The 27,935-nt window shown below is 37.1% G+C and overlaps 1 protein-coding gene across 1 annotated transcript in view; it reads right to left on the minus strand.

Moving 5' to 3' along the window:
• The window catches only part of POLR3B (RNA polymerase III subunit B), a 117,975-nt gene that overhangs the window by 87,275 nt on the left and 2,765 nt on the right, over positions 1–27,935 (minus strand). The window contains exons 2-9 of the mRNA XM_007165735.3: positions 26,842–26,874; positions 22,884–22,940; positions 22,735–22,799; positions 20,568–20,643; positions 17,833–17,933; positions 8,173–8,264; positions 6,848–6,965; positions 5,064–5,172 (exon numbers count right to left, since the gene is read on the minus strand). Of these exons, the coding sequence (XP_007165797.2) occupies positions 5,064–5,172; positions 6,848–6,965; positions 8,173–8,264; positions 17,833–17,933; positions 20,568–20,643; positions 22,735–22,799; positions 22,884–22,940; positions 26,842–26,874 (651 nt within the window). The remainder of the gene's footprint in view (positions 1–5,063; positions 5,173–6,847; positions 6,966–8,172; positions 8,265–17,832; positions 17,934–20,567; positions 20,644–22,734; positions 22,800–22,883; positions 22,941–26,841; positions 26,875–27,935) is intronic.

The following is a 27,935-nucleotide window of genomic DNA, read 5'->3' on the forward strand; positions in this document are numbered from 1 at the left end:
TTTGACATATGGATTGCCACTTCAAGTTGTCCTGCTGCTGATCTAGGCAGTAATTTTATAATTGTACAAAACTCTCGAGTGGCCTAACATGAATCTAAACAGACTGCTTGTTTAGGCCTACTAAATATTTCTAAGTTATGAAGCAAAGATATGCCAAGCACACGGTAAATGACACCATATGTGCAGAAAGAATGATCAGTGGCAAAGCTTTGCTCTAAAAGGCCTAAACTCTTCCTATATCAGATCACTGAAATACAGGGTGATAACTCAGTCAGGTTATCAACCGTGCTCCAGCTCCAGAGGTGGAACTGACTTTATGACTATTTAGCCTTTGGAAGTCACAGCTACAAATAAATGACATATTGCTATGGAAATGACAGCAAAATGCCCAACCACTTTGCTTTACAGACATAATTCAGACATCTGAAAACTAGCTTTATATGGAACTCTTTGTACTCCAGATATCGGAAATCATTTCACCTAACTAGTAAGTCAAAAGTGAATGCCATTCAATAACCTTATGAAAAAATAGCAGAGATAATACGTTTCAGCAGGTTACCCAGTCTGGCGATCAGCAATAAGAATAAAAATAAGGGGAGGTGCTCTTTAAAAAGTGGCAGGAAGTCTTCTCCTTGGATATCCACTAAGTGTGACTAAAAGTGTGATTTTTACAGACAGAAAGAAGACTACTAATGAGCAGAATAGAATGATATGTAAGCTAACGGTGACATGCTGAAATACATTACGTGAAGAAGGGAACGGGTAAGTTCTTAAAATATCTAACATTCAGAAATCACGAATTTTTCTTTAAAGTAGACAGAAGTCAACCTATCATTACCAAAAGCAGTCCTAGCAGATAATAAAAGAATTGTGATGGCCCACTTTAACTTTGTAATTTTTTTCTCTTTAAAGATCAAAAATTTCAATATAATACAATGCCCAACACCCTTATATTTGTCCTCTTTTCCATAAAAATTTTCAGACTACAGATGCCATCATAGTGCAACTGTTGAATACTGAGGGATACAAATGTAAAGTAGGGAAGATTCATGGGCAGGAGAACGTCTGTAGTGATTCAAGTCCATTAATAAGGCTGATCTAGGCCTTAAAAGCTTTATCCGTCATATTCAGACTCAGCATGGAGTCTGGAAACCCTGCTGCTTCTGTCACTTTTAGCCAATTGTTGGCTACAATCAACAACCATCAAGTCCTAATGACTGTCAAGGTCTGTGTTAGGGCCACACAACACAAAAAGAGAAATGATGTGACTTTTCTCCTATCCTACTTTATTTTCCGGGGCTTCTGACATTAAATGTGTAAGAACTCAGTAAAAAGAAATAGCATTGTCTTTCTACGCAGTCTACTGTTCAAAATATATATTATCTCATTTGCTCTTCAAACAACCCCCTTAGGTGAAATGCTCACTTGGATAACTAACTAGATATAGTTATCCAAGACTCAGGAAGATTGGGAAATCTGCCCAAGGACACATAGCTAATAAGTGGAGAGGCTGGACATCAACCTAGATCAGTCTGATTCTAAGATACCAATATTCTATGCTCCCTCCCAGATGGGAAAGTCTCAATAGTGGTTATCAAACAAGTTTACTAAAACATCCCTATTGTGGGAGACCAAAAAAAGTGACTATGCGTGACCAATGAATTTAATTAATTTATTTGAACTGAAAATTTCTAAATATTTATTTTAATTCGTATATACTGCTGATTAAAATGTAATGAATATGTTTTGGGAGAAAAATTTAATGACATGCACCAAGTTTTAAAAAATATATATAATCCCACGCCCAGGAATTAAGTCTCACAAAATAATCAGCAACATGCACAAACATGTATGTACAAGGATCCCCAGAGTTGTGTATAAGAGTGAAAACTTAGGGGAACAAAACGATACATAAATGTCACACTATAGGAATTTGCTTAATAGATTATACCACATACACGAATTCTATACAACACCTACTAAAAATAATGATGTGCATTTTATTAATAGATGAGAAAAGCTAGTCACAATTCACTGTTAAATGAAAAAAATAAAATAAAATCAATGTGTATATTACAAAAGCAAAGGAAAAAAGGTCTTGAAAAAAATATATCCAAAAAAGTACTTATACTTTTTAGTGGCTTTCTGAATTTTCACAACGCAAGGACTATTTTATCATCAGAAAGGGAGAAGTTTGAAATCTCAACTACTGGCTACATAAAAATGCACACTGTTAATTTATAGCCCCATTCTAAAAAGGATTTAATAAGTCAGCTATAAATATATGTATACATTTACAAAATAATATTAAACAAATTTGACAGATGAAACTGTCTTATCAAACTTTTGTCAACTAGTCAAAAAAAGTATTTAATAAAGATTTTCTGGTTTTAAGGCATGCATGTGTCTAGTGACCCATTTTCCATATGAGTGATATAAGATTATCTGCATTATAATTAATTTATAATTTCTGGTCTAAGGAAAGCAGTCCTATGCACCTTTAAGCATTGAAATCATCCGTAAAAGTCCTTCTGATGCATGGTAACATACTGCCCTCTGCTGGAGAGGTAATTTTACATGGATAAAGTTTTCTTTATCCACTAAATCCCACTATGTACACAAGATACTGCGCTGAGCACTGTGGGATCCCTATAAAAAAAGACAAAATTACTTTGCCTTTTACAAAAATTATAATTACAAAAAATATAAACTTTGAAGAAAGGTAATAAAAAAGTAAATTTAAGAATTCTCTCTGGCCCCCTCCATATAATGGTACTGCTATTATGGTCATCATCATCATCCTAAAAAGAAAATAAATGGCATCATCTCACTTAGAGAACTCAAAAGCACATTAAGCTATACTAAGCATTAAAAAAATTTCCTACAACCTCCTTCTTGTAATTGCTTTTAGAATATGGATATGTCCCGAGTTAATGAACCTGACTTGTCAATATCCATTCAATACCTATGAACAACTGACAGCTTATCAACCTCTAAAATTATCTGAATTACCCAGTATCTTTCAGTAATTCCTCAAATAACCTGAGCTCTTTATTTCAATCAACCTAGCTGTCAAGATTCATTTTATACCCATATACCTCATGTTCTACAAAGTTGCTGCAAACACTGAGTTAGTGAACAGTGAAACACTGTTCCCAGGAGAAATGCAGAGTTAGGTTCTTGTGAGCCTCTGGTTACATTTTCTTCAACTGATCAATGCAGAACCTTGTTTTACGTGTGTTCTGTTTAAAGACACCTTATTTAATATACATCATCGTGGACTCATTAACACTGCGACTGTGTTCAGCAGCACTGTAACTCATTCCTGAATGAAGCTTATCTAACACACACATTTTCCCCCGGAAGGCACACTGCAGCCTTCTTGTGATTAGAAACACTACACAGCACGTCAGCACCATGCCTGGGCCCATTTTAAACAAAAAGATCGCTTACAAAAAGCACAAAAATTTGAAAAACATGGCACCAAATAGATTGCAAAACGGGCATTTGTTTGTAGTACGAGAGCTGAAATGAGAAGGTATGGTATCCCCATGTTTGATCTCAGCTGGGAATGTACGAGTCTGGTGACTCGAATTTTTCGCTGCTCTGTGCCTGCACGTGTCTGTGAATAATGGTAAAATCACCACATGTGATGATTTGGGGGTTACAAATAAATTTTAGCAAGTAGGAGAATTGCCAAATACAGAATCTGCAATTACTGAGCATCAACTGTATCACATAATGCTGACTATTTTTCTGTTTGATTAACGACTAATACTACAAATAACCATTCATAGAATATGTATATTTAAGTCGCAGAGCAGGCTAAATGGGCCACAATTATCTGAGAAGACTATACCATTTAAACATTATTTCTGTGGGAAAATGTCTTTTGGGTTCTAAGTCAACAATTCACAAACAAGATAAATCAGCTTTAAAGATTTGTGTTTATGAAGAAATTCACCAGAATCCTGAAGCCCATAAAAAAGAACAAAAAACTTGGTCCATACTCTCTGACCTAGAAAATTCCACTGCTAGAAACTTAGCCTACAGATATCCTTGCCCTGTATAAAATATTACAGCAGCTTTGTAATAGCAAGAGCTGTATATGTCCACTGATAAGGGAATGGTTAAATAAATTATGGTACACCCATAAATGGAACCCTTTGTTAAAAAGAACATGGTAGGGCTTCCCTAGTGGCGCAGTGGTTAAGAATCCACCTGCCAATGCAGGGGACATGGGTTTGAGCCCATGTCCCACATGCCACGGAGCAACTAAGCCTGTGCTTAGCCTGCACTATACTGAGCCTGCACTATAGAGCCCGCGAGCCACAACTACTGAGTCCACGTGCCACAACTACTGAAGCCCGCGTGCCTAGAGCCCGTGCTCCGCAACAAGAGAAGCCACCTCAATGAGAAGCCCGCACACCGCAATGAAGAGTAGCCCCCACTCACCACAACTAGAGAAAGCCCGCGCGCAGCAACAAAGACCCAACACAGCCATAAATAAATAAATAAATAAATAAATAAATAAATAAATAAATTTATTTATTTAAAAAAAAAGAACATGGTAGCTCTGTATGAACTAATATAACACTATCTCCAAGATGTAAGTTACAAAAAAGAAAACAAGCTAAGTGCAAAATAGTGTGCAATGTATGTAAGTAAAAAAAGCAGAGAAGAAACCTACTGCATACTCATGTGCTGTATATGCACAGACTACCTCTAGAGAGATGCACAGGTAACCAGTAGCAGTGGTATCCTTTGGTAGGATAACTGCGGTTAGGTACAGGTGGGTGGGAGGCTTACTAATCACTATATACCCTTTTGTACCTTTGGAATTCTTTATTATGTATCTATTAAAAAAAAACAAAATAGATCACTACTTTTAAAAGTACCTGAACCCCAGTCTTATTAGCTTTCAATTTTAAATACTGAGAGCTTCTCTATGCCACAAATCTTTTTACTCCTAGAACTCCTTACGCTCCAAATTTCTAATTACATATGAAAATAAACCATAAAAAGAATTCTTTATAATTTTCAGTAGATACCTGCAGCCTCACCTTAAATATGATGACAATGGGTATATCTTCTGACAAAGTATTATGTCTCAAATAAAATCGTCCTTGTTTCACAGCCATATTGGTTCTGCTTTTTTTCTCATGGGTAGAGCTGTAAGGAAACACAAGTTGGTTGAACTACATCCCCATTTAGTTCCAAGCTAGTTAACATGCAGTAGCAAATGGCCACCAATCAATAAGATTCAATTGATCAGCAATGATCAATAAGGTCCTTCCAAATACGTGTCTTTTTACACAACTCCTCTCCTGCCTCCACCGCCACTTCCATCAACGTTTTAAAACACTAGAATTGTTTCTTTAGCTTTGAGATTATGGTGGAAGTTTTGTGCGTGAATGAGTGACAATCACCAATTCATTTTGACCTACTTCACTTTGATTCTACCTGAATTGCTTTGATCTAGTGTGGGATATATTTCTGATCAATTTTATACATTTGAAATGAAAAACTTCAAAATGAGCCTACACTATAATGGGAAAACTACACGGAAATGAATAAATACTATGAGTTTTTAAACTAATAATCCAATAAAATATACCTACAATTTTGGTATACAGTGAAGCCAAAAGAAACTAAGGAATCTCCTTCTATTGATCTCTGTTAGCTGTAATTTTCCTAGTGGATTTAAAAACATTTCCAAGTTTTAATCAACCACAATAATAACACATACTGATCACCCACTACATGCTGTGTGCACTGTTACTCACTCTACTTACACTAGCTCTAATCTCCTACATACCAACACTTATTTCGAAGTGTTGCCCCCAAATCACGTATGAGGAAACCAAGGCTTAGAGAAGCTAAGTAACTACTCCCCCAACTAGCTCATAGCTAGTAAACAACTGTGGGATTCAAATCCTGATTGCCCTGGCTTCAAAAGCTGCGTACAACAGGAAGATGTGGGTTGCAGAATTATTAGATCTGGATTCAAATGCTGGCTTCCTCATGATCGATGTCACCCTGTGCTCAAGGCCTGTTACTCAGATGGAAATAACAGCACTTATCTTGGAGGGCTGAGGTGACAATTAAATATATATAAAGCACCTAGTACACTGCCTGGCTCCTAGTAACTGCTCAATAAATGGACACTATTGTTAGCTGCCTCTCCACCAGAAAGAAAAATGCAGAAACTCTAAGCTAAGCAGTTCACTGTAGGTTGTCAGAAGAGAAACTCTACTGCATACTGACATTTTAACTATGCCACATTTTTTTACTCCCAGAACTCATTAACATCCAAATTTCAAATTACATAATAATAAATCAGAGAAAAGAAGTTACAGGAGTGATATAAGGGATACTGTTGTAGAAAAATGAGTACACTATGAAGGAGGTTGGCCTAGAAAACTAACAATACAATGTTAAGTACATGATATACAATTCACTAAGTATAAAATAGTCTCTGATTATATCAGCGTAGGCATACATACGTAAAATGGTGAAAGACTGAAAAGGCACATGAAAAACTAAAGAGTGGTTTTTTTAATTTCTTTTTTAAAAGTTCCTTTAATGCTATAGATTAACGTAAAGTTCAACTTGAATAAAATAACTAATGGCCTTTTGAGCAATGTCTCACACTTTCATCACTGGAAACTTTAAATCAATACTCTATGCTTACAGACTTACACAATTAATTGAATGCAGATAGGTTAACTATTACACTGCCTGTTACTGGAGAGAAATAACTGGCTACCTCCGTATTGAACGATAATCATCTGACACTAATGGAATGATCAATATTTCTTAAGAACACCATCCCTGCCATCCATACCTGGTAACTGAAGCACCCACGGCCCCTTTTCTGTCAGCCTCCACGATGATCCTGTTCTTAGACAGCTGCTCTTGGATAAGAATAACTTTTTCTACTCCTTTAACAATGAAGTAGCCCCCTGCCCAAGGGAAACAAGAAAGGCGTCACCAGCTATCCTTCCAACAGTGTGATTTAGTAATGGCAGTGATCTCCTGATCACTCTTCCATCACCTCACGGTGCTGGCCATCACTCAGATCGAAGGGGTGTGTCAATATTGTTTTACGAATGGGTAATAGTCTCAGCACATGATTTTATACAAATGAACCACAAGATGATAAGCTTCTTGAAGACAAGGAACGTATCTTATTGGTCTATGGATCACCAGCAGCTGACATATATGAGAGGTGAATGAAAAAAATGTTAAATAAATTAGTCTTCAGATTTTATAAGCACAAAATTAACTGACAATCTTCAATATAAGCTAAAATTTGTTCTTAGTTTTCTAACAAATCATTGACAATGGCAGATTAAGATTAGGTTTCCAAAATAACATTCGATATTCAATAAAACTTGTAAAACATTATGACATACTTTTGCACACAATTCAGAACAGGATAAAGTGAGACTTCATTTTACCTTCAGGATATAAGCAAAAAGAAGGCAATATATTTGACTTATGCAAAATCCTGTTTCTAATAAAGTCATGTTCTTTGTTAACCTCTTTCCAAAACCTTCTGGGATTCTACATCAACGCAAATTTAAAGGAATTAAATTAGAGCAACTATAAACTAAATCAATGTGAAACATGAATTAAGGAATTAAAAGAACTTTCTGTTAAGTGCTAAGCTTGAAACTTAAAAAAAATACTGCCTAGAAATAAGTACAAAAATATAACTTTAAAAAATTTAAACAGAAGACTTTCATTTTTTGCCCCTATACGGCATTTAAAACAGCCTGAAGTGAGCTACTTGTGACTTTTCAGATGAGGTAGACAAGGAACTTTGTGAGATTACTCTTGAAATTTTAAGCATGCCAAAAGAAATCACTGAGCAAAGAGACAAAGGAAAGCCTGATAAACCATAGCAATAAATCAGAACTTGGGGTATTAAAGTTTTAAACTTGAAATAAAAGAGCAAACGGTGTATCTTGTAAAAATACAGACCAACAGAATAAAGTTGGAACCAAATTTCTCAATGGTTTGCAAAGTTTTACCCAAGTTGACTATAAAGCAGAAAGGCTGGTATTGTTTCTGAGGAAAAGTGGTAAAACAACAGCAAGAGCAAAACAAAAGCAAAAGAAAAAAAAGAAAAAGGAAGGGGGCACAAATCCAAGAAATCACACATACCTGGATCTAAAGGACATTCATTCAGTTTGGCAAATTCTGCTGGTGTTTTTCCTGTAAGAACACAGTTTGAACTACGTAGCATTATGGGCATTCTGTTTAAAATAAAACAAAGACAATGTCACATACAGGTTGTCACTGGTAAAAAAGCTGAAAAGAATACATACTGGGCACTGCACACATCACCAAGGGGTCTGCATCCCTGTTTGACATGCTAGGAAAGGCGGAGGGATGGTATTGCATGAAAGAGCCAAGTGAAATGAAGTATTTCCTCAGGCACACTGCTCTTCTGGTACAGATAACAAAAACTCAAATGTGTGGTTTCCTTAAACTTTGCAGACAAGCCTGAGCGAAAGTCACAAATGGCAGCAACACTTCATTTGTGGTAAACAAAGTGACTCCCCTTAGGTAGAAACAGCACAATGAATCAAAGTGTAAGGAACAAGAGACTATCAAAACTAATCAGGCAATTTTGAAAAAGAACTAAGCAAAACTTCTAGAAATGAGAAATGTAAGCCTTAACTTAAAAATCTAGGAGTGGGCTGAGTAGTAGATTTGATGCTGCTGAAGACAGAATTACTGAACTGAAAAAGAGATCTGAAGAAATTATTAAGAATGTATTTTAGAGACAGAGATAAAGATATGAGGGTTTCAGAGTCCTGGAAGGAGAGAGTGAGAAGGCCTCATGTATGTCTCATCAGATTTCTACACAGCGAGAATACACAGAATGTGTGAGAAGTTTTATTCAAAGAAACAATGGCTGTGAACTTCTAAAAAATGTATGAAAGCATAAACCACACAATATCTATGCAGAATAAATAAAAAGAAAGCCACATCATAATCAAGATGCAAAACATCAAAGACAAAGAGAAGATTTAAAACCCAGCCAGAGGTAATGGCAGGTAACCTGCCTTTAAAGGAAGGGAACGATAGTTGGATGGACGGATAACTTCACACATGCAATTAACAGACGACAGTGCAGTGATAGGCCAGTGACTGTCAACCTAGATTTGTGTATTCTGTTAAGTCACCATTTAGAATGAAGTTGATACAAAGATATTTTCAGACAAAAACAAAGAAGTTACTACTAATGAACCCTCACTAAAAGAATTTCTAGGGAATTCCCTGGCGGTCCAGTGGTTAGGACTCTGCACTTTCACTACCGAGGGTGTGGGTTCAATCCCTGGTCAGGGAACTAAGATCCCACAAGCTGTGCGGTGCAGCCAAAAAAAAAAGATTTTCTAAAAGATAATACTTCAGGAAGATGAAAAACAAATGTTGAAGAAAGTCTGACATGCAAAAATGTATAGTGAACAAAGAAAATGGTAAATAATGTGGGTAAGTAAAAACAAATATTAGCTCTAAGATAATTTCTAATATATGGGTTAAAAAAGACAAAACAAGCTAGAACTAAAATGCATAACAAAAGCATGTATATCAGGAGGGTCGATTTGATCCAAGTTAAAGCTTTCAAAGGTCCATGACCTTTCCACAAGAATAAACATATTATTTTCAAACTTCGTAAAATATGCAATTCAAAATTTCTAAGGTAAGCATAAGCAACCAGAACTACTGTACATGACTTTCAAATCAGCTGGGAGAGAGTAGAGAAAAAAAACTTCCATGAACCCTAAAGGCAAAAAGAGAAAAACTGAAATGAAAAGCTGGACAGATTAAAAATGCAAAATAAGTTGACAGAAGTATATCCACATATATCTGTAACATATAATAAATATAAATGAACTACATTCTCAGATAATTTTTTTAAAATCTAGCCATATGCAGTTTATTTCAAACATACCTAAAACGTAAGGCCATAAAGATAAAAAGAAAAGTATAAAAAAAATGATATGGCAGAAAATAACCAAGAGAAAGCAGATGTGGCTATAGTAAGAGCACACGAAATAAATTTTAATGCAAAACAATATTACAAGAGATAAAGATAAATGCCTAATATTCAATAACGAAAGGTTCAATTCACCAGGAAGACCTAACAATTCAAAACTTCCATGCACCTAATATCACAACTTCAAAAAGCAAAAATACACAAAAACATAAAGAAAAATGGACAAATCCATCACCGTAGTGGGGGATTTTTTTTTTTTTTTTTTTTTTTTTTTTTTTTTTTTAGAAATTTCATGTAATGTCTGAAACATTTATATTAACATATTTCCATACATATTTCCATACAAATACAAATATAAGATTTTTAGAAATTTCATGTAATGTCTGAAACATTTATATTAACATATTTCCATACAAATACAAATATAAGATTTTTAGAAAGTTCATGTACTGTCTGAAACATTTATATTAACATATTTCCATACATATTTCCATACAAATACAAATATAAGATTTTTAGAAATTTCATGTAATGTCTGAAACATTTATATTAACATATTTCCATACAAATAACCCAATGAAAGTTTAGTATTAGTTGTTTTGTTTGTTTTTTTATACTGCAGGTTCTTATTAGGCATCAGTTTTATACACATCAGTGTATACATGTCAATCCCAATCGCCCAATTCAGCACATCACCATCCCCACCTCATCGCAGTTTTCCCCCCTTGGTGTCCATATGTCCATTCTCTACATCTGTGTCTCAACTTCTGCCCTGCAAACTGGCTCATCTGTACCATTTTTCTACGTTCCACATACATGCATTAACATACGATATTTGTTTTTCTCTTTCTGACTTACTTCACTCTGTATGACAGTCTCTAGATCCATCCACTTCTCAACAAATGACTCAATTTCGTTCCTTTTTATGGCTGAATAATATTCCATCGTATATATGTACCACAACTTCTTTATCCATTCGTCTGTTGATGGGCATTTAGGTTGCTTCCATGACCTGGCTATTGTAAATAGTGCTGCAATGAACATTCGGGTGCACGTGTCTTTTTGAATTACGGTTTTCTCTGGGTATATGCCCAGTAGTGGGATTGCTGGGTCATATGGTAATTCTATTTTTAGTTTTTTAAGGAACCTCCATATTGTTCTCCATAGTGGCTGTATCAATTTACATTCCCACCAACAGTGCAAGAGGGTTCCCTTTTCTCCACACCCTCTCCAGCATTTGTTGTTTGTAGATTTTCTGATGATGCCCATTCTAACAGGAGTGAGGTGATACCTCATTGTAGTTTTGATTTGCATTTCTCTAATAATTAGTGATGTTGAGCATCTTTTCATGTGCTTCGTGGCCGTCTGTATGTCTTCTTTGGAGAAATGTCTATTTAGGTCTTCTGCCCATTTTTGGATTGGGGTGTTTGTTTCTTTGATATTGAGCTGAATGAGCTGTTTATATATTTTGGAGATTAATCCTTTGTCCGTTGATTCATTTGCAAATATTTTCTCCCATTCTGAGGGTTGTCTTTTCGTCTTGTTTATGGTTTCCTTTGCTGTGCAAAAGCTTTGAAGTTTCATTAGGTCCCACTTGTTTATTTTTGTTTTTATTTCCATTACTCTAGGAGGTGGATCGAAAAAGATCTTGCTGTGATTTATGTCAAAGAGTGTTCTTCCTATGTTTTCCTCTAAGAGTTTTATAGTGTCCAGTCTTATATTTAGGTCTCTAATCCATTTTGAGTTTATTTTTGTGTATGGTGTTAGGGAGTATTCTAATTTCATTCTTTTACATGTGGCTGTCCAGTTTTCCCAGCACCACTTATTGAAGAGACTGTCTTTTCTCCATTGTATATCTTTGCCTCCTTTGTCACAGATTAGTTGACCATAGGTGCGTGGGTTAATCTCTGGGCTTTCTATCTTGTTCCATTGATCTATGTTTCTGTTTTTGTGCCAGTACCATATTGTCTTGATTACTGTAGCTTTGTAGTATAGTCTGAAGTCAGGGAGTCTGATTCCTCCAGCTCCATTTTTTTGCCTCAAGACTGCTTTGGCTATTCGGGGTCTTTTGTGTCTCCATACAAATTTTAAGATGATTTGTTCTAGCTTCGTAAAAAATGCCATTGGTAATTTGATAGGGATTGCATTGAATCTGTAGATTGCTTTGGGTAGTATACTCATTTTCACAATGTTGATTCTTCCAATCCAAGAACATGGTATATCTCTCCATCTGTTGGTATCGTCTTTAATTTCTTTCATCAGTGTCTTATAGTTTTCTGCATACAGGTCTTTTGTCTCCCTAGGTAGGTTTATTCCTAGGTATTTTATTCTTTTTGTTGCAATGGTAAATGGGAGTGTTTCCATAATTTCTCTTTCAGATTTTTCATCATTAGTGTATAGGAATGCAAGAGATTTCTGTGCATTAATTTTGTAACCTGCAACTTTACCATATTCATTAATTAGCTCTAGCAGTTTTCTGGTGGCAGTTTTAGGATTCTCTATGTATAGTATCATGTCATCCGCAAACAGTGACAGTTTTACTTCTTCTTTTCCAATTTGTATTCCTTTTATTTCTTTTTCTTCTCTGATTGCCGTGGCTAGGACTTCCAGAACTATGTTGAATAATAGTGGTGAGAGTGGACATCCTTGTCTCGTTCCTGATCTTAGCGGAAATGCTTTCAGTTTTTCACCATTGAGAATGATGTTTGCTGTGGGTTTGTCATATATGGCCTTTATTATGTTGAGGTAGGTTCCCTCTATGCCCACTTTCTGGAGAGTTTTTATCATAAATGGGTGTTGAATTTTGTCAAAAGCTTTTTCTGCATCTATTGAGATGATCATATGGTTTTTATTCTTCAATTTGTTAATATGGTGTATCACATTGATTGATTTGCGTATATTGAAGAATCCTTGCATCCCTGGGATAAATCCCACTTGATCGTGGTGTATGATCCTTTTAATGTGTTGTTGGATTCTGTTTGCTAGTATTTTGTTGAGGATTTTTGCATCTATATTCATCAGTGATATTGGTCTGTAATTTTCTTTTTTTGTAGTGTCTTTGTCTGGTTTTGGTATCAGGGTGATGGTGGCCTCATAGAATGAGTTTGGGAGAGTTCCTTCCTCTGCAATTTTTTGGAAGAGTTTGAGAAGGATGGGTGTTAGCTCTTCTCTAAATGTTTGATAGAATTCACCTGTGAAGCCATCTGGTCCTGGACTTTTGTTTGTTGGAAGATTTTTAATCACAGTTTCAATTTCATTACTTGTGATTGGTCTGTTCATATTTTGTGTTTCTTCCTGGTTCAGTCTTGGAAGGTTATACCTTTCTAAGAATTTGTCCATTTCTTCCAGGTCGTCCATTTTATTGGCATAAAGTTGCTTGTAGTAGTCTCTTAGGATGTTTTGTATTTCTGCGGTGTCTGTTGTAACTTCTCCTTTTTCATTTCTGATTTTATTGATTTGAGTCCTCTCCCTCTTTTTCTTGATGAGTCTGGCTAATGGCTTATCAATTTTGTTTATCTTCTCAAAGAACCAACTTTTAGTTTTATTGATCTTTGCTATTGTTTTCTTTGTTTCTATTTCATTTATTTCTGCTCTGATCTTTATGATTTCTTTCCTTCTGCTAACTTTGGGTTTTGTTTGTTCTTCTTTCTCTAGTTTCTTTAGGTGTAAAGTTAGATTGTTTACTTGAGATTTTTCTTGTTTCTTTAGGTAGGCTTGTATAGCTATAAACTTCCCTCTTAGAACCGCTTTTGCTGCATCCCATAGGTTTTGGGTCGTCGTGTTTTCATTGTCATTTGTCTCTAGGTATTTTTTTATTTCCTGTTTGATTTCTTCAGTGATCTCTTGGTTATTTAGTAACGTATTGTTTAGCCTCCATGTGTTTGTCTTTTTTACGTTTTTTTCCCTGTAATTCATTTCTAATCTCATAGCGTTGTGGTCAGAAAAGATGCTTGATATGATTTCAATTTTCTTAAATTTACTGAGGCTTGATTTGTGACCCAAGATGTGATCTATCCTGGAGAATGTTCCGTGTGCACTTGAGAAGAACGTGTAATCTGCCGTTTTTGGATGGAATGTCCTATATATATCAATTAAATCTATCTGGTCTATTGTGTCATTTAAAGCTTCTGTTTCCTTATTTATTTTCATTTTGGATGATCTGTCCATTGGTGTAAGTGAGGTGTTAAAGTCCCCCACTATTATTGTGTTACTGTCGATTTCCTCTTTTAGAGCTGTTAGCAGTTGCCTTATGTATTGAGGTGCTCCTATGTTGGGTGCATATATATTTATAATTGTTATATCTTCTTCTTGGATTGATCCCTGGATCATTACGTAGTGTCCTTCCTTGTCTCTTGTAACATTCTTTATTTTAAAGTCTATTTTATCTGATATGAGTATAGCTACTCCAGCTTTCTTTTGATTTCCATTTGCATGGAATATCTTTTTCCATCCCCTCACTTTCAGTCTGTATGTGTCCCTAGGTCTGAAGTGGGTCTCTTGTAGACAGCATATATATGGGTCTTGTTTTTGTATCCATTCAGCCAGTCTATGTCTTTTGGTTGGGGCATTTAATCCATTCACGTTTAAGGTAATTATCGATATGTATGTTCCTATGACCATTTTCTTAATTGTTTTGGGTTTGTTTTTGTAGGTCCTTTTCTTCTCTTGTGTTTCCCACTTAGAGAAGTTCCTTTAGCATTTGTTGTAGAGCTGGTTTGGTGGTGCTGAATTCTCTTAGCTTTTGCTTGTCTGTAAAGCTTTTGATTTCTCCATCAAATCTAAATGAGATCCTTGCTGGGTAGAGTAATCTTGGTTGTAGGTTCTTCCCTTTCATCACTTTAAGTATTTCATGCCACTCCCTTCTGGCTTGCAGAGTTTCTGCTGAGAAATCAGCTGTTAACCTTATGGGGGTTCCCTTGTATGTTATTTGTCGTTTTTCCCTTGCTGCTTTCAATAATTTTTCTTTGTCTTTAATTTTTGCCACTTTGATTACTATGTGTCTCGGCGTGTTTCTCCTTGGGTTTATTCTGTATGGGACTCTCTGCGCTTCCTGGACTTGGGTGGCTATTTCCTTTCCCATGTTAGGGAAGTTTTCGATTATAATCTCTTCAAATATTTTCTCTGGTCCTTTCTCTCTCTCTTCTCCTTCTGGGACCCCTATAATGCGAATGTTGTTGCGTTTAATGTTGTCCCAGAGGTCTCTTAGGCTGTCTTCATTTCTTTTTATTCTTTTTTCTTTAGTCTGTTCCGCAGCAGTGAATTCCACCATTCTGTCTTCCAGGTCACTTATCCGTTCTTCTGCCTCAGTTATTCTGCTATTGATTCCTTCTAGTGTAGTTTTCATTTCAGTTATTGTATTGGTCATCTCTGTTTGTTTGTTCTTTAATTCTTCTAGGTCTTTGTTAATCATTTCTTGCATCTTCTCAATCTTTGCCTCCATTCTTATTCCGAGGTCCTGGATCATCTTCACTATCATTATTCTGAATTCTTTTTCTGGAAGGTTGCCTATCTCCACTTCATTTAGTTGTTTTTCTGGGGTTTTTTCTTGTTCCTTCATCTGGTACATAGCCCTCTGCCTTTTCATCTTCTCTGTCTTTCTGTAACTGTGGTTTTTGGTCCACAGGCTGCAGGATTGTAGTTTTTCTTGCTTCTGTTGTCTGCCCTCTGGTGGTTGAGGCTATCTAAGAGGCTTGATGGGAGGCTCTGGTGGTGGGTAGAGCTGACTGTTGCTGTGGCGGTCAGAGCTCAGTAAACCGTAGTGGGGGATTTTAACACATCTCTCCTAGTACTTATTAAAACAAATCAAAAAATCAGTGAAGACACAATATCTAAACAACACAATTAACAAGCTTGATCGAAAAGAAAAACATAGTGACACAACAACTGGAGAATACCCCTTGCTTCCAAACACACATGAAACATGTATGAAAAGAAACAGGTCTCCACAAAGTTCCAAAACTTGATGTAAAGCACCAATTTGCAAATTTAAAAACAGTCTTCTAAGTAACTCATAGGTTAAAAAAGAAATCATAATGGGAAGGTAGGGCAGAAATATCCTCATTTGAGGGACTTCCCTGGTGGTCCAGTGGTTAAGACTCCGTAATTCCATTGCAGGGGGTGTGGGTTCAATCCCTTAGTTTCCCCTGGTTGGGGAACTAAGATCCCACATGCCTCGAGGCATGGCCAAAAAAAAACAAAAACAAAAAACCCAGAAAAAAAAAGTCCTCATTTTAATATTTAAATAAAGAAAAAAGACACTGACTAATATATAAGAATATTAAAAAAAATTTTTTTTAAGAATATTAAAATTACCAGAGTAACCAAAAGAAGAAATAAAAATAAGAAACAAAATTTGGAAGAGGAAGGGAGAAGGAAAGTGAATGATACAGATAAACCAATCCACACCTTCTATATTAGGAGTCAAAAAATAGTTGTCTAAAATTGATGTAGCAAGAAAAAAAGGTATAAGCATAGCATTTAAAGTTATGGATGTAATAACCAGAAGAAATAACAGAACTGGTTACAAGGTCAGGAATGGGACTAGGGATGGGGAAGGGTAGGGAGGAAGACTCCTGCTTTGTATCAAATGTTCTTATGTACTATTTGATTTGCTACCAAGTATAAATATTATTTGGATTAAACTAAAAACTTTTTAGTTCAAAAAAACAATTAAATGAGATAATGTTTCCAATTATGGTAGTACCTGATATAAGCAGTCTAATTAACAGAGGTCGTTTTTCGGAATGCAGGACTAACAAATGAAATCACCTATCACAGGACCTGGCACCTGGTAGGTATTCAACAAATACCAGTTACATGCCAATCCTTCCCTGCCCCTCTTTAACCCAGGATCTAAACCTTAAATGTATTTCTGGTTTGCTCCAGTATGTCCTGCCTTTCTTTCACAATACTCAAACTGGATAATCATTTAGCAACAGTCCAAGATTTAACGGGACACAAGTATGGTCCATTTATAAGAAAGAGAGAAGCTCTGATCTTAACACTGATAAACAGTCATGCTAAGACAAAGATTAACATTTTAATATCCCTACTTCTTTTCCTAAGTGAAGAATGAGGAGAATGTAGCCAAACAAGCAATGTCTTAAGTGTCTTCTACTTACCTGAGGACCCAGCAGAGTGCAGACAATGACAGTTAGCTGGTGCATATTTAATGAACAAATGGATGTTTATTAAACTCTTAGCACTTTTGAAGGGGGGGCGGAACACTTAAGCCGTAATTATTTGCACTAAGTTTAAAGTCCAACATCATTATTAAACTCATTATTAAATATTGTGGATTTTGTCCATTTCTACAGGAGAATCAATACATTTCCCTAATTAGGAAAAGCAGGCAGCAAAAATGCTAGCTGATGCTATCTATTATTTCCAAACTTGTTCTGGGCAAAAAAATACCTTCTGCCTTAAATACTGCTATAAACACTCATTCTTCCAGGAAAATTCAAAATATGTAAGAATCCACCAAGAAGACCAGCCCAGGAGAGTTCAGTGAAATGCCATCTTACCCAATGTTTCCCTACCAGCCTGGAGTTACAGGAGGAAATGGAAGCAATTTCCTTAACTTTATAGAAAAGCTTTCACAATTTAAATATAACACCCACAACAACGTGATGGACGCTGCTCCAAGTGCTTTACATGTGCTGACTCACTGGACCCATAAAATAACCCCGTGAAGTCGGCTCCATCGCCCCCATTTCTCAGATGAGGAAACAGGGCGAGCAGAGCGTTAGTACTTGCTCGCGGTCACCTCACGGGGCCGCGATGCTGGCAGCGAGGCTCCAGGAGGTGTCAGTCCTCACCTGCCAATGGGTAAGGCGTTGCGGATGATCCTCTGGCTGCCTCGGGTGTATTCAATATCCACTGTGATGGGGGCGGAGTACGTCATGTCCCGCAACCGGCACTGAAAGAGAATCAGACAATCACGGCTCCTCTCTGGAAAAGAATGGATCCTGGCAGCCTCAAAGAGCTCTTCTCGAGTAGACGTATGGCCCATGCTGGACTCTGATCCCTCCATGGAACACAGCTGCCCCCTGTGCTGCCTTAAGGGCACTGGGAGGTACAAGCTTACCTTCTCCATGAGGGGACGATGCCAGCCATGGATCTAGACATTGCCACAGCATCCCCACCCCTGCCAGCCCAGAAATGGGACAATAAATCTGGTACTGATTTTCTTCTCACTGATCTGATGCCATCATCAGTCTGCTCCCATATCTTTGAAGCCATCAGATCATCCTTTGCAAACTGGGTCCTTGGAAAGTCATCAATGTGGCTGGCTTATTCAAAATGGTTAACAACCAGTATAATAACAACTAAAGTATGTACACGCACAAACTAAAAGAATTAAACTATATTTCCTTTTATTCTCCAAACAAACTAAACTATATCACAAAATTCCTTTCCAAGGGATATGTCAGAGCATGAATCACTCAACACATCATTCTAACAATTTCTGAGTCACTTGCGGAACTTTAGAAATTGTTGGTGCATGCCTTACTTTCACGTGGTGATGACTCATTAAGAGAAGCCCTTGCCTGGGCCATGATCAGAAAACCCCATCAAAATCTTCCTATGACTTCTCTATTATATTGATGGTCACCAGGTGCCTTGCAGTCTCAAAAAGAGAATTCCTCTGAACCTCAACCATACAATTCATGATGCTGAATCCTCTCTCTGGCTTTTACTGCACCAAAGACAGATACAAACTTTTCTAGCCTAACAGTGCCTAGGATTTAAAAATATTATATAGTCCTATTATTGACCAGTATATTACCTTACATTTAATTATATCAAGCCTCCTGCAGGCCTGACCAAAGGTAGGGTGGCATGATGATCGGAGTGTGGACTCTCTTCTGTGCTCAAATCCTGGCTCTACCAATTAAGTTTTAAATAACCTTTCTGCATCTCAGTCTCCTCATATGTAAAATGGGAATGTGAATAATTTTAATTCCCAAGAGTATGAGTATATATTTTTAGAATGGTGCCTGGTACAGAGTACTATATAAATATTATTTTGTTTTTGTTAATAAAACTAATGTAACACCCATGATAGGCAGACATTCATGGGTCTTAACAAACTCATCCCTTCAAATGGAAATGAAATTTGACAGAAGTGGTAAACATGGGGCCCCAAACTACTTCTGGGGGCCCCTCTGTCCCCCTCGAACTCCCTCTTATCAACAGGAATAGGGCTGTGTGGGTAGAGCCTGCAGTACCTGCACCCCCAGTCCTGCTGTGGGTCCCATGACTGCCCACTCACCTGCTCTCCCACGCTCCCCATCTCTCTAAGAGTCAGTATCCCTCCAAGAAATCTCTGCACCCTCTTTCTTTAATTGCAGTAATACCCATGTGTTTTCTTCAACATCAGGAATAATTATTATAATGACAATTGTGGCTTCAGCCTTCTTGAACTACTTTGAATTCTTCGTCTTCTCCCTTCTCTGAACCCAGTAATAATACTAGTTTAGAAGGTGACTTGGAAATTGTTAATTGGCTGTTTAGTTCTTGAAAAATTGGAAAGTTCTAGCCAAATGGAAAGCGGAGGTGGGGAAAGCCAAATCGGGGCACACAGTTTCCAACATCCAGTCCTCACTACTCCCTGTTCAATCCAACGTCACATATTTGCCTTACCTACCATCTAGGCTGCAAACCCTGGTGTCTCTGTTTCATTTGTTTTGTTATTTTAATCCACAAGAGTATGAACTTGAGCAAAGATATTATGTCTTATTTCTTTTGTATCTCCCAATTTTGCAGCACAAAATAAATATTCAATCAATACTCGGTGATTAATACCAAAATTACCTATATAAAGTATCTGGTTACTTGATCACACTTCCTGTTTCACCTTGCTTAGACAACAACCATAGCATTCTAACACCTTACTTGTTCTTTACTAAAGATTCCTGTGCTATGTTCCCTAATTGCTATTTTAACTTTACGTTAACACAAACCAGAAAAATCTACAAAAATCATTTTCCTTCCTGAATCAGTGCCCAATTATAGACACTAAATGGAAGAATTTGAAGAGAAATCTAGAATCTGTTAAAAGCCAATAAACAGGACTGTTCTAAAAGCCGTTGTCTGTAGCTCTTTTAAAACCCTGGCATTTACATTTTCTTCTCCTCTGCCTCTTCTGCTAGACTGTGAGATCCTTGTCCTCAGTCCCTCTGCAAACGCAAGGACTGCTGACCCTCAAAATACATGCTAAGCGAGAAACCCCTGCAGTGAACAGCACACCGCACCAGACACCAGTGGTCAGCAAGGATGGGGGGTGGAGAGACCATGAAAAAACTCAGAAACAGGACATAAGACACAGTGACCTAACAGTGCAAGTTAACTAGGATTAAATAATAAACCAACTAGTACAAAACTGTTTCCTAATATAGTATGATATTATACAGGTGCTTATTTATTTTGGTTATCTTGTCTCATAAGAGATTTTTTCCCATTTTAAATCATTTTTTAAGAATATATTTTAAGGGCACTGACTCTTCCAGTTAAACCAAACAAATCCAATTAAATTAAGGTTGATAATTACCTCATGAGGGGACACTGGTCTAGTTACATTGAAGCTTTCTTCAACATCAGGAAGCCCGACATAGATATTAAGATATCTGAAAAGCAAGTTATTCCAGAACCAATTACAGTTCTTCAAAGAACATATAAACAATCAAGCTATTTTCCTCCTGAATACAAGACTGCCCTTTGACAAATGCTTATCTTGCAGAGGATGACAAATTAAAAAATTATAATTGGAGATCTTAAAGTCATAGAACACACAGTTTACAAAGGAGAGAAAATGCTATCAAGTTATCTTTAAAAAAAAAATACTGTAAATCTCTTTACAAAATATTGAAACTATAGCTCCCTACAAATGATACTTAAGGAAAAAAGCAAATGCAAAAGAGTAGCTGTAGTACGCTACCATTCTCATAAGAAAGGATATAAGAGGAAAAAATATATGTGCTCATTTGTGCAAAAGAAACAGGAAGAAGAAAGCAGAAACTAATGAGACTGGTTACCTATAGGGAGCACTGGGAACAGGGTGGGAAGACCTGGAAGGGGAGGGACAATTTCCTGAATAGACTTTTTTCTATGGGTCTAACTCTTACAACCATAATAATGTCTCACATACCCAAAATGGAACACAAACCTTACTGCACTACAAATGAATAATATAACGGCACTGAACAGGTAAGAAAGAAAATAACTAACCTGAGTAACTTTAGAAAACAGTATTTTGATTGGATACAGCAAAGACAGAAAAGCAGTATACAAATATTAGTAAATTCTATTCTCACAGAGTGATGAATTAACAATTCTGAAACTACTTTATGTATATCCTAGGATTGAATAAATAAGTAAATATAGCTCTGTCTACTGAGACTTTAGTACCCATATCTTGGTGTCTAAACACTACTCTCCAATAAAAGAGACTAAAGCTCCTTGGAGAAATGATTGATTCCAGGCTGGGACAGGAAAAATACAAGATGAACCACATCTCATGGTACCAGAAAGTAAAGGAGGGCTCGAAAATTCACAGGGGCATGTTGAAAGGATGCAGCAGTCAACTTGATGAATCTCCCTATGGCCAAATCTGGGACCATGTGAGAAATAAAACAATGATAGTACTGGATTATGATGCATAGAATAAAATAAACATCCATGAGTTCATATTGATATAAATAAAATTACGGATAGAGAGTAAATGAGGGGAAGAAAAAGCTCTTCCTCACAGTAGAATTCTAATATTAATGTAGAAAGAATGATGGAAATAGAGACTTGCCAATAGGTAAACACCACAGCCATTACTGTTGTAGGGTTACCTAATTGCTACAACAATCATCAATGCATGCTAAAAGTAGTGGGTAAAGTGCAATGAGAAATAAGATATTTGCATAGTCTCGAAGGATCACCTTATAAGATAGTGATTAATTACTAAAGGAAAAATTGGTAACTTTACAGTGGAGAAACCTGGAAGATACCATGTTAATCAAGTGAACAAAGTTAAAATCACCAGCCGTTAAACATATTGACATCTGTACCCCCTGATGTGGTACAGTGAGAATGACACGAAGCATCGCTTCTGTGGTATTCTGGCCAAAAAGGCATAACCCAATGTAGCCATGAGCAAATACCGTACAAACCCAAATCAAGAACTTTCTACAAAATGACTGACCAGAATTCTTCAAAAGTGTCAAGGTCATGAAAGACCAAGAGAGACTGAGGAACTGTCATAGATTGGAGAGGATGAAGGAGACATATGACATCTGAACATAATGCAGGTCCTGGATTGAATCCTGGACCAGAAAAGGACATTAGTGGGAAAACTAAGATTTGTAGATTAGTCAACAGTATTGTATCAGTGCTAATTTCCTAGTTTTGCTAATTATGCTATGGCTACGTAAGATGTTAATATTAGTATAAACTGGGTGAAGTGTAACATGGGAACTCCTTGTCCTATTTTTGTAATTTTCCTCTAAAATTGTTTTTAAGAAAGTTTAAACCTAATAGTTTCAGTAACTTTTCACTCATAACTACCTGTTATCCTTAGCTTACCAATTAAAAATTAAGCATTTGATAAATATCTTCCTATTAAACAGATAAAAGGAGAATTATGTTAAGAGTCTTGACAGCAACTACATTCACTACAAAAAATGTTAGACATAATCAAAATAGCAAATTAAGAGTAGTTGATTCCTTACTTTAAGTACCACATGGGGTCAGCATCACTCGTAACCTTTTCATTGGCTTTCATTATTTTCTTTATCTGTAGGGGAAAGAGTAACATGAGGAAAGACTCTGGCTTCCAGTTAATTCTTAACCATATCCTTTTCCAAGATCTGATGCTTACCTCTACATTAATGAAATAGTTAAATGAATCTATATGCTGTTTCACAAGGCCTTTCACCTAAACAGATAAAAAGTAAAAAGTAGGTTAGCAACAAAATAGCAGATTACACAATGGATCTCACCTGATCCATAAATTTTCCTCAAAACCAAAGTGAGAAAATAAATCCATGAATTTTACTTAGCAAAGCTTTACATTTATGTGTCCTCATTCCATTTCTCCTCCATCTTACTAGAACACCCTCAAATTTTCCTCCCTGAAAAACAATCTGACCTTTGGAATTCAAGATATGAGTACCTGAATATACCTAATGACTCCCCATGAGCTAACAAATAAGGCAGGATTTTCTCTACGTGCTTTGAATTTACAAAAAAAATCCAAGAAAAAATACAGCAGTTGAGCATCATCTCTTCAACCCTCAAACAACGTCTATTTTCTTTCTTGTCTTGCTCCTATGTAAGCCGTTTTATGATTTCCACATATCTGTCTTTCAAATCACTTTTAGAAGAATGAAGGGAAAAAACAAGGATCTCTATTAAGAAAACCAAAAATAATTGCATTTAAAATTGGAAGCAGAGTGAACATCAGGGACCTAAGATCGATCAGCTGGCAGTGACTTCCTTTCATCTCAGAAGTCAGTATGGCTGCAAGAAAGCGCTATGAAAAACACTGAAATGATAAACACATAGAATCCAGGCTTAGGATTTAAAGGACTGCAATATGTTCATCTTTTTACATTAATCTTCAAACACAATTAGTTCAACACTTCTAGAACACTCTCAACAGACAGATAATCACAGGGCCTTTGCTTTAATTCCACCTCCTTATTCAGGATCTCACTGGCTTACAAAGCAGCCATCCTATTATGAAATAGTCCTGATTGTTAGGGGAAAAATTCACCCTTATAATGATCTGCAGTCCGCCTTCCCACAATTTCCACCCCTTGGGCTTAACTGTCTTTTCTGGAGAAAATGCCTGCTCTACCACAGTCTGTTTAGTTATCACATCTCTCTCTCATGTTCTCACTTCCAGGCTGAACAGGCACTTCCACTATTTCTCGCAGGCATGCCTTCCGGACCCTTCAGCAGCCCATGAACTGCTCCTGAGTGCGCTCCACTTTGTCATCACATGGATGCCCTGAACTCACCGACAATCCTCCACAGTCTGACCAGTGTACAGTGGGGCTACTACGTACCTCCCTCATTCTGGATAGTTTACCACTGCTATTAAAAAACAAGGTCACATTACAGGCTGATCAACTAAAACTCAAAAGGTAATTTTTATGTCCACAAAAGAACACCATTAAGTCAAGCACACCCCATTTGGTACTTGTGCAAAACTAAGAGGGACTTACATGAGTCCCTCTTCACTGCTGTCACCCCAACCTAACGTTCCAAGTCTTGATTCTACCTGCCCACAGCACTGCAGCCTCACAAGCTTCAAGTTCCTGTCTTCAGTTACGTATTAAAAATCTTTTTATTTTTGTTCTTGGACAAATATATTTCAAGGTGGTCTGAGTAAAAGAGAACCCCAACTTTAAATGAATGAAATAGCTGTAGTCTCATGTCTCTGTTAAGTTCTCTACCTTGTCAACTACAAAGTGGCATTTTCCATTGGCACCTGCCATCTAAGCACTAATATTCTAGTCGACAGTTCAGAAGATTGAAGGTTCGAGTCCCTTCATGGTTGCCACAGTAACTGTCGACTTAAAACGCGCAACATGAGAATCGCAAGTTAAGTTTTATTTGGGGCAAAATGAGGACTGCAGCCGGGAGACAGCATCCCAGATAGCTCTGAGAAACTGCTCCAAAGACGCAGGGGGGAAGGTCAGTATATATGTGATTTTGGTGAAGGGGAAATACATGCAATCAAGCACATATTTTTTTCAGAAGATTTCTCCTAGTTTCGTGAAGGTTACTGCTAGTCACGAGGAGCAGACGTCACCATGAAGGATTTTAGTGCTTTTCTAGATATGAGGAGATACAAGAATTGGGATCATAAAATTGGCTCCTGATAATATCTAACTATCGGGCTTCCCTGGTGGCGCAGTGGTTAAGAATCCACCTGCCAAGGCAGAGGACACGGGTTCGATGCCTGGTCCGGGAAGATCCCACATGCTGCGGAGGAACTAAGCCCGTGAGCCACAACTACTGAAGCCCGTGTGCCTAGAACCCGTGCTCCGCAACAAGAGAAGACACCACAGTGAGAAGCCCGTGCACCGCAACAAAGAGTAGCCCCTGCTCACCACAACTAGAGAAAGCCCGTGCACAGCAACGAAGACCCAACGCAGCCAAAAATAAAAATAAATAAGATAAATTTTAAAATATATATAACTATCTGAAGACCTGCTTTGCCAGTTTTTCCCAGAGCACACAGTGCCTCATTTCTGCTCTCCACCTGAACTCCTTTCAGGGGGTGTTGAAAGTCAGCAGCTGCAGTAGCACATGATTTAATCCTTGTAGAGGTAGATGGCAAATGCCAATGGAAAATGCCAATATGTAGTAGACAACCTCTTCTTGGACCACATACCACCAACTGTCTCCTTTTTTTTGAATCATAAATCCTACCCCTTCTCCTCTGCTTATGTGTGTGTGTGTGTGTGTGTGTGTGTGTGTGTGTGTATATATATATATATATATATATATGTATGTGTGTGTATATGTATATATATATAGTTCCCTTTGAAAAAGAAAAAAGTCATAATTAAAAACAACAACAACAAAAAAACTTCCCTTGACCTTTCTATCATTTTATTTCATTTTTGGTTACTTAAAACTTCTTCAAGAGCTTCCTATTGCTGTTAGAAGAAAAGCCAAAATCCTTCACATCAAATTCCTTAACCATAAAATCTGGTCAGAAATCTGGCCCTGACAGCTTCCCAGCTTCATCTTCCAGCACTCTCCCCTCTGCCTATTAACAGAAAACTAAGTTGGACAAAACTCTACTCATTTTTCAAGTCTTCATTCTTTCACTCAGCGAGATGCTTCCAAGATTCATCCATGTTGTAGCATGTGTCAGCACTTGATTTCTTTTTATTGCCAAATAATACTCCATTGTATGGATATACCATATTTTATTTATCCATCCATCAGCTGATGTTCATATGAGTTGTTTACACTTTTTGGCTATTATGAATAATGCTGCTTTGAACATCTGTGTACAAGTTTTTGCATGGACATATGTTTTCATTTATCTTGAGTAAATACCTAGGAGTAGAATCGCAGGATCAGACGGTAACTATGTTTAACCATTTGATGAACTGCCAGGCTGTTTTCCAAAGCGGCTGCAACATTTTACATTCCCATCAGTAGAGCGTTAGGGTTCTGATTGCTCCACATCCTCATCAACACTTGCTACTGTCTTTTTCTTTTTTTGACTATAACCATCCTACTGTGTGTCAAGTGGTCTATCACTGTGGAACCTGCTACTACTCAGCATAAGCTCTTTAAAATTGAAATTCAATAATAATAGGAACCTTATAATCTGTAGTTCCTCTGTCTAGCCACTCACCCGTTCCAGCCAAGCAGACTGGACTCTGTTTCCTACAGACCCCATGGAGGCTCCTCTTGAGCACTTTTATTAAGCCATGCTCCCTGCATCCTACCTTTCAGCTCAGTTAATTCCTTTCCTCTTAAGATGTGGCTTACATCTCACCTCCTTTGGGAGGCCCTCTCTGACCACTTGTGGCATCACTCTTGCCAACAGCACTTTGGTTTGTATTATTCATGTGCCATGCTACAATGTATACTACTTCCTATCTCTAAAATTAGATTAGCAATCCCCTAACTAGTATTTTATAGATAGGGATACTGCCTTATAATTTCTTGTATTTCTAAAACCTAGAAAAGCACACAGTTGTACAAAGTCAAAAAATGATGGTGAAAAAAAATTAATTTTAAAAAAGGCTTATTTCTTGACTCTTCATTGGAAAAACAACTAATTATTATTAAATATTAATTACCTTTAAAAATGCTGGAAGCAGCCGCCATTTTTCCTGTGAATCAGAACAATAAAAGTATCAGAACTCTGTGCTAGCAATCACAATGTTTTCATAAGAAGTTATTTTAATGTACCCAAAATGACTCACTTCATCACAGTAAGCAAAAGAAAGTAAATGAAAACAAAAAGAACAATTTTTACATTGCAGCCACTTTTATGGAAATCATATATGTGCTGTGTACATGTACACAAACATGTACACACACAAGTATATATAAACCACAGATTTCTTGAATAGAATATACTTTAATCTCTTCTTGGTCACTCAAGATTCCAAGTACTTTTCATCTTTATTTTATTCTCATGACACTTCCTGAGTAAGCAGGGTTTGCCAGTTTGAGGAAGGGTAAGTTTCAGAGAGTCTGGTGTGGAAGCTAGGTCTCTCAACACAAAGGGAGTTCTTTCTCCCCCTTATTTTCTCTCAACTAGTGCCTGGTCAGAGCTCAGGCTGCAGAAGGATATCACATGGTGTCCACCTCCTACTTTAAATGGCTGCAAACTGCCACACTTCTTGAGTTCTTAGGCCTGCTCATCACACCTTCCTGAGGTCGTAAACAGCCTACCATGATAAGACTCTTCATGAATGGTATCTAATCTGCTAATGGGAAATTTGACAAATGGTTAGACCTGAGTCTTAAGTAAGAATACACAGTTTCTGAGTAAGGGCCCCAGGATCATGTAAGACTTTCCAAGAACTGTAAACTTTTTTACTTTGAGTAACAGGAGAAGCATTGGAAGGTTTTGAGCAAAAGAGTGACAAGATGATGTGACTCATTTTAACTGGATCACTCTAGCTGCTGGGGTGAGAACAGGCAAGGTTAGAAGGAGGGAGATCATTTAGGAGTTCACTGCAATACTCCAGGCCGATAACAATATGGGTAGTGAGAAACCGCTGGCTAGGAAACTCAATGTGAGGTTAGAGCCAACAGGACTTGACAGTAGATTCGATGGAGACTCTGAGAGAAAGAGGAGTTGAGACTGACACCTTCGAGTTGCCATTTCTGGAGATGAGGAGGATGCTGGATTTCTGGAGGCTGTCAGAGCAGCAGGTTTAGG

Source organism: Balaenoptera acutorostrata, chromosome 11 (assembly GCF_949987535.1).
Source record: "Balaenoptera acutorostrata chromosome 11, mBalAcu1.1, whole genome shotgun sequence".
NCBI lineage: Eukaryota > Metazoa > Chordata > Mammalia > Artiodactyla > Balaenopteridae > Balaenoptera > Balaenoptera acutorostrata.